The following is a 12494-nucleotide window of genomic DNA, read 5'->3' as shown; positions in this document are numbered from 1 at the left end:
GTGGATGATTATTGACTACAAAGAACTTTATACATCATCATTAAATTTAATATTTTTTGGGCCATAAAACCACAAAGAGTGAGTTTAACTGCTACAAATAATTAAGATGCTGGTGAGGAAGTGGAGAAAGAGGAACATTTCTCCATCGTTGGTAGGATTACAAGCTGGTACAACTACTCTGGAAATCAGTCTCACGTTTTCTTAGAAAATTGGGCATAGTATTACTTGAGGACATAGCTATACCACTCCTGTCCATAGACCTGAAAGATTCTCCAACATATAACAAGAGCATGTGCTCTACTATGTTCACAGCAGCCTTATTTTTAATAGCCAGAATCTGGAAAGAACCCAGATATCATTCAATAGAGGGATGGATACAGAAAATGTGGTACATTTACATGATGGGGTACAACTCAGCTTTTAAAAAAATGAATTCATAAAATTCTTAGGCAAATGGTTAGAATGAGAAAATATCATTCTGAGCAAGATTCCCCAATCACAAAAGAATGCACATTGTATGCACTCACTGTTAAGTGGATATTAGCCCAAAAGCTTGGTATGACCAAGATACAATTCACAAATTACATGAAGCTCAAGAAAAAGAAAGACCAAAGTGTGGATGCTTCAGTCCTTCTTAGAAGGAGTAACAAAATAGTCACAGGATCAAATACAGAGACTGAATGAGGAGCAGAGACTGAAGGAAAGGCCATCCAGAGACTGCTCCACCTGGGGATCTGTTCCATATACAGTCACCAAACCCAGACACTATTGAGGTTGCCAAGTAGTGCTTGCTGACAGGAGCCTGATATAGCTATCTCCTGAGAGGCTCTGCCAGAGCCTGATATGTGTAGATGTGGATGCCTGCAGCCAACAATTGGACCGAGCAAGGAGACCCCAATGGAGGAGTTAGGGAAAGGATTGAAGGAACTGAAGGAGTTTACAACATCATAGGAAGAACAACAACCAGATTCCCAAGAGCTCCCAGGGACTAAAGCAATAATCAAAGAGAACACGTTGGGGGAACCATGGTACCAGCCACATATGCATCAGAGGATGGCCTTGTCAAGCATTAATGGGCAAAGAGGCCCCTGATCTTGTGAAGGCTCCATGCCCCAATGTAGAGGAATGGTAGGGCAGGTTGGCTGGAGTGAGTGGGTAGGTGAGTGAGGGAACCCCTTCATAGAAGCAGAGGGAAGGGGGATGGGAATGGGAGTTTCAGTGGGGAATGGGAATAACATTTGCAATATAAATAAAGAAACGATAGGCAGGTCAAAAATTGTAGTATAATTTTGCCAGCATTGCCATAATACTTAAAATATTTCTTGGTGGAATTCCCTTTTGCAGAAAGCCATTCTAAAATACATGAATTCTAGGAGCTGTAAAAGTGTCTCACTGGTTAAGAGCACTTACCTCTGTTGTAGAGGACCTGGGCCAGTTTATAGCACTAGAATGCAGGGTCTTACATTTACCTATAAGTGCAGTTCCAAAGGTCCTGATGCTCTCTTTCAGCTTCCTTGGATATTTTACACATACATGTATACACACACAAATTCAGGATCACACACATACACTTACATGATGAGAATAATTTTTTTAAACATAGGACATTACTATCTACGTGATGTCAAGCATATTGTCTCAGAAAACTTTTTTTTTAAGGTGGTTTTTGTCCTGGGTGTAAAGACAAATGCTTTTACTCATAGAGTAGATACAGGCAGATTTCTGTGAATTTGAAGCCTAGTCCATGCCAGAAAAAACAAACTAACAAACAAACACCAAAGTATTACTACTAATAATAATAATATAAATGATAGTAAATAATAATCATAATAATATTAATATGGAAAGAAAGAAAAAACAGAAAAGATACCTTTTAAGAATTTCTTAAGATTCTCAAAAATTTAAAAAGACAAAATGTGTTACAACAAGGGAGAACATATTGACACTAGAAATCCATGTGCTGATAAACAGAGATTAAATAGTTTTTAAGATTTATCATGTTTATTTTATGTGCATAAGTGATTTGTCTACATATAGGTACACTGCATCCACATGAGACTAGTTCTTGTGAAGTCAGAGAGGATGTCAGATCACAGGGAACTAAATTAAGGAAGAGTTATGAGCCACCATGTGAGTGCTGGAATTGAGCCTGGACCCTCTGTAACAGCAACAGGTACTTTTAACCACTGAGCCATCTCTACAGCCTAAGGATCACTTTTAATATTTTAAGAATTCTTTCTTTGAATATAAATCAAAGAACTACTAGCTTTTTAATATTAGATAAGTTTACGTTACAGAAACACAAGTAATCTGTCTTAGTATATCAATACTAAATCATGAACTCAGGAAACATGTAACTTAGTTGAAAGGAAAACAAATTTGTTTTATTAAAATCTTAAGTGTAGAATAAGAAATGTAAATAGTAAACAGATGACAAAGACACATTAACATTGCTGCGGCATGTGACTTTAACAGTTACTTGCCCCAACTTGTTGGCTTCAATATGTTCTACACTGTTTACCATTAATTCCCTGTGGTTAATTTGCACCACCCACAGCAGTCTGGTGGTCTCTGGTTGCCTTCTTTCATTATTTTCTCAACCACATGGAGTTATGCAACTGTACTTCACCATACACACTGCATTAAAAGTTATATAAAGTGTCTTACTATTGATTATTCATCATGAAAATATTTTTAATAACTATACTTCAAGAATCCAACACATGGGAATGTTCTATTGGGGTATATTTATATCTATAACTAAATTGAAGTAAAATAATTATTTTATTTATTTTAAGAAACAAAGCAACCAATTGTCAGTCATGGTGTACAAATGTACCAGTAAATCAAATTTTCTCTTTAGAAAAAAAGGATTCAGTTGTTTTTCTCTTTTGGCAGACAAAATGTAGTTAGAATAATTAGTGATAGGCTGAAATATTCATCTTTAATGCATTGTCAACTTGATTTTCCAAGTACAGATGGAAACTTATATTGCCATCATGTTTCTGAATCAAGAGAACATTATAGATAAATTACTAATGACATGTACTTACCCGCATGGAAATCTATCCCCACAGCAAAGGCAGCTCCTGATATAGGCATCAGAGCATCTACTTTGTCACGTGGCTCAAGAGGGATTCCCCGGATTCCTTCATGAACAGAGTACATAAGAAAAGATTCTATACCTAAATGGAGGAAAGGGAGCTCAAAATAAATATTTCACATAACAATACTTTCACATATCATTTCTAAAATACTAGTTTATATTTGTGAATGTTTTTTAGCTTCATATACATAATTGTACAGATCCCAAGACTGAGAAGCCAAGTCCCTGAAAGTCTGTTGTACACTGCATTCTCCCAGGTGATTTCATAGATCACAGGTCCCATCTCTGGAGACAGATAGGGGAAGGCTGAAAAGTTCTCTCTCAGCAATGTCCTTGGTATGAGAAGTTCATTTCTGGCCTCACAGAGAAAGAACATTCTGTCTTCTCTAAAATGTAAGTATGCACCTGCTACTGAAAGTAATGGCTTTTCTTTACACAGCTACATCATTGTTATTGCTGGAGTTCACATTCAGAGTTTTAAGGGGACACAGTTTACTTCTTGAGTCATTTAGATTCAAATGGACCAGGTAATAAGGTATTAAGTTTTGCCCTTAATACATTTTTGAACATCATAAAAACATATGAACATATAAAGATGTCTTTGTAAAATAAGTACATAGATATAATCTTACTACCAGAAGTTTATATACTAACACATGTACAGTAAGCTAATATATTGGAAAATGCACACCACATGGAATCACATGTATTATTAAAATAAAAGTATCTATCTTTAAATATACCTATTACTGCTAAATCACAAATCTTGATCTTAGATAATGTCCTTGTGTCTCAGTTTTATGATTAACAAATTAGGTGATAGGGATCCATCTTATCAATTTGCAAGCATAAAAGAAAGTCACAATGTTTCAAAATCCTTTCAACAGAGACTGACATAGAGTAATGACAATTCACATATGTTCTTTCAAATGAAATAAGTCATAAATCTGACATATATTCCTCAAATAGAATTGGAGTATCTTTTAAGATAAAACTGAGGGTTTTTTTCAGTTTATTTTATTTATTTTATTTTTTTATGTATATGTGTACTCTATCTGCATATACATCTGCTTGCCTGAAGAGGGCATCAGATCACATTATAGATAGTCATGAACTACCATGTGGTTGCTGGGAATTGAACTCAAGATCTCTGGAAGAGCAGCCAGTGCTCTTAACTGCCGAGCCATCTCTCTAGCCCCAAAACCAAGTTCTTTTTATTGGCTATACAATATAGCTAAAGAAATCAATGTTTTGTGAACTAACATATCTATAGACTATGAAATAAAAAGAGAGCATAGACTCTTCAAGGTGGTTCACAGTTCTTTCCCAGAAGTGCCCTTGACCCTCAAGTATGCAAATCTGAAGCTCCAGGTATCAGTGATGTTTTGTCTAAATAGCTGGAAGAAATGAACAGAACTGATTTCAAGTTGTGCAAATATCCCAACTAAACAGCCATGGCTGCTTACTCCACCATTAAGCAATTTGAGTTGAACACAGAAGCCAATAAGTTGATTGAAGGTTTTATTATTTTAATTGTCAAAATTAGTTTTTAAAAATTACAAACACTTAGGCTGGCAAGGCAATTCAGGGAGTAAAGGCACTTGCTACTAAGTGTAAAGACCTGACTGAGTTCAATTCCCTGGATCCACATGTTGAACCTTCACTCCCACACTTTGTCTTCTGTCCTCTATACCAAGGCTGCAAAAAGGAAAGAAATGTTCAGTCTCAAAAAGGAAAGAAAGAAAGGAATCAATAAAAAAAAGAAAAAACCAAACAGAACGAAAGAATCAAAGAAAGAAGCAAACAAAAAGAGAGGGAGGGAGGGAAGGAAGGAGGGAGGAAGGGAGGGAGGGAGGGAGAGAGGGAGGGAGGGAGGGAACGAAAATTAGAAAGTCTTTTTTAAAAAGTGATACTTCAAATACTTCTAACCCATTAGATGTTGGTATGTGCAGCTAAGTACCATACTATTTTCTGGAATTGATTTTTTCTGAAAGTACTTGTAACCATATCAATAAAAGCCTTGATGTCATTGAGCTATATTTCATTAAGGTGAATTCAGCATGTTTACTTACTAGTTTTACCTGATTTTAAGAAAAAAAAAAGGAACCAAACTTATTATACTTTGGGCTTCCCAAATAATCAGCATCTACAACATAAACTAAATAATGTTTTCATCTGACATTGAACTCTTCCACATGCCTCTTATCCAAAATAACCTTTCTCTCTCCCTCTCTCTCTCTCTCTCTCTCTCTCTCTCTCTCTCTGTGTGTGTGTGTGTGTGGTGTATGTATATGCTCTTGTTCTTGCTGTTCTTGTTGCAATCATTTGCTAAAAGCAGCAGCCAAACAAATTTGAAGTTTTAAAGTAACCTTAAAGAAAACAATTATTCATCACAATTAAATGTTAAAAGTAGCAAGTAAATATAGGTTGAAAACATCAGTTGTGTTTTGACTGCTGTTCTGGTCAATTGGTATTAACAAGGTAACTTCTTTCCTTCTGAAACTCTTAATAGATTCTATAAAACAAAACAAAATAAAAATGCTCCTCATTCTTTTATTGTTCCATTTTTTGGTAGTCTTTGATAAATACAGATCAAAACTCCTTGCAAGGGACAGAAAGATAGATAGACAGAATGACAGACAGGTGGATGGACAGAATGACAGATGGACAAAAGGACAGATGGACAGGCACAGACAAACATGTATCACCACACAAAACAGATAGACAGAGAATACTGATAGAAGGAACACATAAGAAAACCCATGATGAACTCAAATTAAGGCTCACACTCGCTCTAAATTTTTCTAAGAGAGAGACTCTGTTCAATATTTAATGAGGTACCACTCCAAACATTGCCCTAAAAAGAAGATAAATTTGTGCTTTTTCAGTTGATATCTGGCAGTGCTTGACTAAAATCTGTGTGGAACCTATTGATAGATTCAGAAAGAATAGCACAGTCAAGTTCATGTGAGTGTGTACCTTGACACGACTTGCGGTTCTTCTGGAGATAATATCCCACTGTACACATGCAAGTCCTGGTAGTTTCGGATGTTGGTAAACAAAGCTGAGAACACCCACCATTATTTACTTGGCAAGAATTGCTGCCTGTAGACAGGGAAAAAAAAAACAAACGTCAAAAAAGAAAATAATAAAGAACATAAGAGATTTATTAGGTATCAATCATGAGAACAAATACTTATGTCATTTGTTTCTAAATATAGTTGATTTGTGAGGAATATGACAGCTGAGTCTTCCAAATAAGTTAAAGTAGGAGATTATGATGTCTTCAAAACAATAAGATGTCTTTCAAGGTCATATTGAAAAGCAAAAAGAAATGGGATATTTCATAAAAGCTGTCATCAACTCTTTAATTTTTGTCTTTTGTGTTTTGTTTGCTAAGACATATCTGACTATACAATGTTCAACTTGACTAGAACCCATGACTGTCTTAACTTAGCTTCTCTAATAATGATTTTCAAGGCATGTGAAATTATGCTCTACTGTTAGGGACCTTTAAAATGTTGTAAGATAACAGAAGAGGGGTGTTTCCTTTCTGACTCAAATGTAGCTTCACCTCTAAAAGTACAAAAATATATGCATGCATACATATTTTAAATTTAGTTTTAAAGGTAAAGAAATTATTTTCTGCATTTCATGAACATAATTATCCCAAAATACATTTAAAATGCACCCAAAATAATCATGTAATTTATTAGCATGTTAATTTTCCTCATTACTCATTACTATATAGTGACAATGACAAATATTAGTCACGTAATCCCAGGTTGACATCCTATACACCTCTTCCATTGAGTTCATTAATCCCAATGGACTAATTAAATCCATAGTACACCCTTAAGTAATTTACACTCTACCCTGTAAGTTCGTTAAATAGCCCATTTTCACAACATTTTTATTGATCTAGGGCAATGTGCAATGTTATTTAACGGGCTTGAGCTCTGCTATAAAGTTCAGTAAATCCAATGATCCTCTCAACGTATGCCGAGACATGTATCAGGAGGACTCTATGGGAGATACCAAATGCCAACCCACTTCGATATTTCTCATCTTCTAAATGCAAGACAGTTGATCAGAATTTAATTGTTCAATAGAATCTGACACTATCCTTGACATTTTTGAGTGTGAAATATTTTCAATTTGGAAGATTGCCTATCAGGAGATTGAACACATTCTCAGCCCATTTCTTTACCCATAGCTCAGCAATATTGAAGTAACTAGAAATTTTAAAGGAAATCCATGTATCTCTTATGTGAGCTAGAAAAGGCAGATGACTCAACCCCCACATTCTCAAGGTGACTGAACGTGACAGTTCAGATCCTTAATGTTTTCATCAAAAAGACAACTACATTAACAGCTGTGTAGGAATTCTAAATTGACTATGCACATGCTTCATTTTATGGAAATCATGTCAATGCATGTTACCTTAATGCTAGTCTATATACATTTGCTTTACATGAGATATTTTTCCCAGCTAACACTAAAGACTGAAGCCTAGGAAGAAATGGACAAGTGGAATTTCAACAGAAAGTTTAAGAAAACAGCACATAGAGGTGAGGGAGATGAAAAGGTAAGAAAAATAGGTCAAGAAAGAAAAAGAACACATGAATGTAAGAGAATATGAGAAATTATATTCATATTAGTAAAAGTATGGGAAAAGCAGAGAACGGAAGAGCAACTAACAGAGTGTTGTGCAATTACGATTCAGGCAATACAGTTTATACTTATTTGTTGATAAATAAAATTCATATACTTTAACACACTTATACAATAAAAACACATGTTTCACATATAACCTCTGTGGAGAGAAAATATAGAAAATAATAATGTAATCAGTCACACTTATTTTCTTTTAGTATATAGAGACACAAATAGGTAATAATTGTCTTAATTTTAAAGTAGTCATTTTTGTAGTAATTATTGAGTTAAAAGTAGTAGTTTGAATTAATGTTTATAGGAAGATTGATGTTCACAACTCATACCCTATATGACAAGTGGAGCTGCAAAGTCCATTTGACTAAAAAAAAATCTCAACTCTCCAGTGATCTGTGTCAAAAATGACAAATGAGGCAGTTAATTGTAGTTTGAAATCCAAGGAGGTAATAATGTTAACACCTTAAAGAGTCCTAAATTGCTCATATTTCATTCTAATGAAGCTTTCAAGCTACCGACAGTGATTCTGTTAATGGTGTTGTCTTTCAAACAGATGGTTTTATCAGCATTTTCCAGTGAGAACAGTGTAGTTATAGGCTACCACTGGATCTAAATGTTAAAGTTCTCATTGGAGACTTTTGTAGTGCATATGTTACCCCGTGCCACATACAGGGTCAATTCTTCCAGGTAACAGAAGTGTAGCTAATAAGAGTAGAATCAAGAATCATCCCACACCCCATGAAAATGTTATCAGAACCACTATCTACGAAATTGATAGGAAGTTTTACAAGAAGCGTGTGTTGCTCATGTCTTGAAAGGCCAATGTAATTTTACCTGTAGGCACCTTGTTTGGAATTTCTTCTTCCTCTCCCTTTTTTGCTCTGAGTGCTGTATTTTCTAGTTTTGTGTTTCAATATAGCTCAGAAATATGCTCATTTGTATATTATGCAATAAAATTTATAGTGGTATTATAAATTTTATAGTTTATACATAATAAATTTATATTGAATAGACATGAAAATGTCTTACAACATTTTATTTAGTAAACTATAATATGCATGATTTAAATACCAATTGATATCTATTTCTTTCTTTCTTTATTATATATTTTTCTCTGCTGGAGATCAAATGCAAGACCTCATAGATGCTAAGTAAACATTGCACCACTGAGTTATCCTCGAGGTTTATGTTCTTTATTTAGATACAGGAAATATTGTTTAATTACTAGTGAAAAATTATTTCATTTTTCTATACAGTGGGAAGAGCAAAAAGGAAAGATGACATTAGAAAAGATGAATGAAAACAAAACTATTCAAAGAAAAATAATTAAGTATTGTGGAAGGAATGTAGATTTGTGCATAAGAGTCATCTGTCAACTGATGTCATCTCAACAATAAAAGAACCTCAATCATCTTGCATTAGATTTTTAAATGATCTTTTATGTTCCAAGAAAAGATATATTTTCCTTTAAGACCAACAAGGAGTCTAGACCACAATTTCAGTCTTTGAAAGCATTGCAGGTACATTTGTATTGTGTCTACTGCTAGGTAGGTGGCAGCAAAATATGTCACCAGCGAACCCTGAATGCATGAATGCTGTACTGTTCTGAAATAGTGGGCACCTGCATTTCCTCTCTTCAGCCTATAGTTCTATTATTTGGTCTACATATCCCTAATGATGTGGATTAAACTTTTTCTTTTTCTTCTTAATGTTCAAATAGAGTTTTGAAATTTTCTTTGAGAAGAAAAGTATCTGACAATAAGAATTTGCCTGGCAGAAACTAAAATAAGGTATATGGAATCCAATTTAAGAAAATAATATGTATATGTGGAAAATAATTAAAAGAAGTAGTGGAGAAGAAGAAAGTAATTCGAGAAGGATTTTAGGAAGTTGTATCATTATGTGGAGAATGAGTTTCTTTTCCGGAAGAACATTATGCTAATGTTATGGATCCCGTAGCAAAGACTTTTAAAAGGCCTAGCAGGTGCTCAGCTGCACTGGCTGGGTCTCTAATCCAATTGCCATCTGTGCATTGTGACAAGTCCACCTATGCAAGCCATCAACTAATTCGAGTTCATTTCACAGCCCACCATATGCACAAGTGGAACAAAAACACAAATGACCATGTCCAAACAATACTATGCTTTAAGAAATGCAATTCTTAGGTCAACTGAGTGTACTTGAATGTGCCTGGACTAGTTTACATAAAACATAAATTTTCATTCAATATTTTTTCTTATATCTATATTTTTTGCTTAATGTAACAGATACAATGTCAATTAGGTGAAAAATTGAGAATCTTACAACAGCCTTGGTGTTCTAGGTTTTATCTAATGATGCTTGTATTATGTTAATGTGGATGCCCAAAACTGCATGATAATTCACACGTCAACACATAAAACACTGAGGGAACCCTACCCCCAGTTGGTTTTGATTGGTAAATATAGTTGTCGGTGGCCAGTCGCTGGGCAGTGAGACAGAGGTGGGACTTTTATGTGAGACTCTTCCCGGGCAAGAGACCAAGGAAGGAAGAAGAGAGAAAAGGTAAATCAAAGACACCACATCTGAAAGTGAGGGACAGAGAATATAGTCGCCTTATAGGAGCCGAGGAAGAGTGGCCCCAGGAGGGCTGCCCAACTGGGTTTAGGGCAGCTAAGACGGAATGTAGATTTTTAGCAAGTAATAACTTGGAAATATTGGAGGGTAGATTAGCTACGTGGAGGTTAGGAAGTGGCCGAGCTATTGAACTGTTAAAGGCCAATCAAAATATAGGGACTATATGTCTATAATTCATTCAGGAATCCAGAACACTGGAACAGGTAGCCAGGGACGCATTGCAGCTGACACCATTGCCGAAATCCTATTGAGTGGATTAATTGGGAACTACTACACTTTACCAATGCCTTAAAATTAACGATGCCTCTTATGTGAAAATAATTTTTTTTCAGTATTTTCTTCAGGATGTAGTATCGTTCACTCCTACCCAACTTCTATAAATGAAGAGTAGATTAGGAACAGCCAATTGTTTAGTCGAGAAAGCTGTGTGAGAGTACTTCACTTAAACAGTGTTCCAAGTACATTGCACAGGGACATACCTTGTTGTGCTTCTTTGTCATACACTTTCATGTGAACAACTCCAGAAGTCTTATTTCGCAGGATGCTGGGATTTCTTCCATCTCTTTTGTTACAAGTTCCCAGTTGAGCTAAGTTTTGGTCTGCCCACCAGAGTTTCTTATCTATAAAGAAAAATGATTTTTTTTCTTTCAGAGGAGATTGTAATCAACTTACTAATATAAAATTAACGAAACAATACTTTCTGATTTACTTCGTTGTATTTCAAATCATTCCTAACCAAACTCTAAAATTACTTTTATGCTAAATTGCAAAATACAGTTATAAGATGTTGATCTTATTTTCTCCCTTCTTCTTCTTCTTCTTCTTCTTCTTCTTCTTCTTCTTCAGTAATTTCAAATTCTGCCTGTCTGTCTGTCTGTCTGTCTGTCTGTCTGGTTGTCTGTCTGTTTTTTTGGGTGATTTATAGCTTTTCATGCTTTTAATTGAAAATAGATTGTTTTCTCACATACTATATCCTGGCTACATTACAGTTTTCCCTCCTGTTATTCCTTTCAGTTCCTCTTCTAATAGCATCTATTCTTTTTCTGTCTCTATTAGAAACAAACAGGCTTCTAAGGAATGATGATAAAATATACTAAAATAAGACAAATATAACACATCAGAATTTGGACAAATCAAACAGAGGAAATATATTCCAAGAGGAGCTACAAGACAGATACCCACTCACAAGCATATTTGGGAATTCCATAAGAAAACGAAAATGGAAGTCATAAAATATATGCAAAGGAGAATACATATATATATATATATATATATATATATATATATATATATATATATGAGACAGAAATTTTTAATGCTTTCTTCCAGTAAAGATAAAGATAAAGCCCTGACAAGATTGTGAGAGTAGAAACCTACAAAGATGCTATTAAGTTTTTTTTTTCTCAGTTGGCCAACTACTGATCAGCATGAAGCCTACCCTTAAAAGTAGTTTGTTTTCCCAGTAGGAAGCCTTTTGAGAAACTAAATTTCAATTTGCAGATCCTCGAGTTTTTATAAATTGAGTCTTATTTTTTCTTAAAGAATAAATATCCAGGCTAATGATGAGCTTACTTAGTAAAATAATCCCCTATCATGAAGAAAGCCCTGTTTTAGATACCTAGTAATCCATGAGTTGGTTGTGGCCACACTCATCTATAATATTAGCATCTGAAAAGTGAGGCAGAAGAATTAGGTAATATTCAGATACAAGGATAGCTAAGGATACATGAGATTTTACCTCAGAATAAAAACTAAATAAATATCCTTACAAATTACATGATGTGTGAATATGTACAGATATAAATAAATATTTCTAATTAGTTTCTTGTGGTGGTTTGAATCAAAGCAACCCTCATAGATTCACAGATTTTAATACTGGTCATCTGGGAGCAGAACTATTAGGAGGTGTAGTATTGTTGTATGTGTAGCCTCCTGATTCACTGAGGATGGCTTTCAAGTATCAAATGTTCAAACCAGGCCTAGTTGCTCTCTCTTCCTTTTTTCCTTCCAATTCATGTGTAGAACTCTCAGCTACCTCTCCAGCAATATGTTTTCCTGTGTGCTACCATGCTTCCTGCCATAATGAAAAAGTAAGCTTCTG

At 34.8% G+C, this 12494-nt stretch overlaps 1 protein-coding gene across 1 annotated transcript in view; it reads right to left on the bottom strand.

The window, feature by feature from the left end:
• The window catches only part of Lrp1b (LDL receptor related protein 1B), a 1533520-nt gene that overhangs the window by 513170 nt on the left and 1007856 nt on the right, over positions 1–12494 (bottom strand). Inside the window, exons 32-34 of the mRNA XM_028754677.1 lie at positions 10873–11013; positions 6086–6211; positions 3054–3185 (exon numbers count right to left, since the gene is read on the bottom strand). Of these exons, the coding sequence (XP_028610510.1) occupies positions 3054–3185; positions 6086–6211; positions 10873–11013 (399 nt within the window). The remainder of the gene's footprint in view (positions 1–3053; positions 3186–6085; positions 6212–10872; positions 11014–12494) is intronic.

Source organism: Grammomys surdaster, unplaced genomic scaffold (assembly GCF_004785775.1).
Source record: "Grammomys surdaster isolate TR1022 unplaced genomic scaffold, NIH_TR_1.0 126035, whole genome shotgun sequence".
Classification (NCBI taxonomy): Eukaryota; Metazoa; Chordata; class Mammalia; order Rodentia; family Muridae; genus Grammomys; species Grammomys surdaster.
The sequence above is the reverse complement of the archived record's forward strand: the minus strand, read 5'-3'. Positions and strand labels throughout refer to the sequence as shown.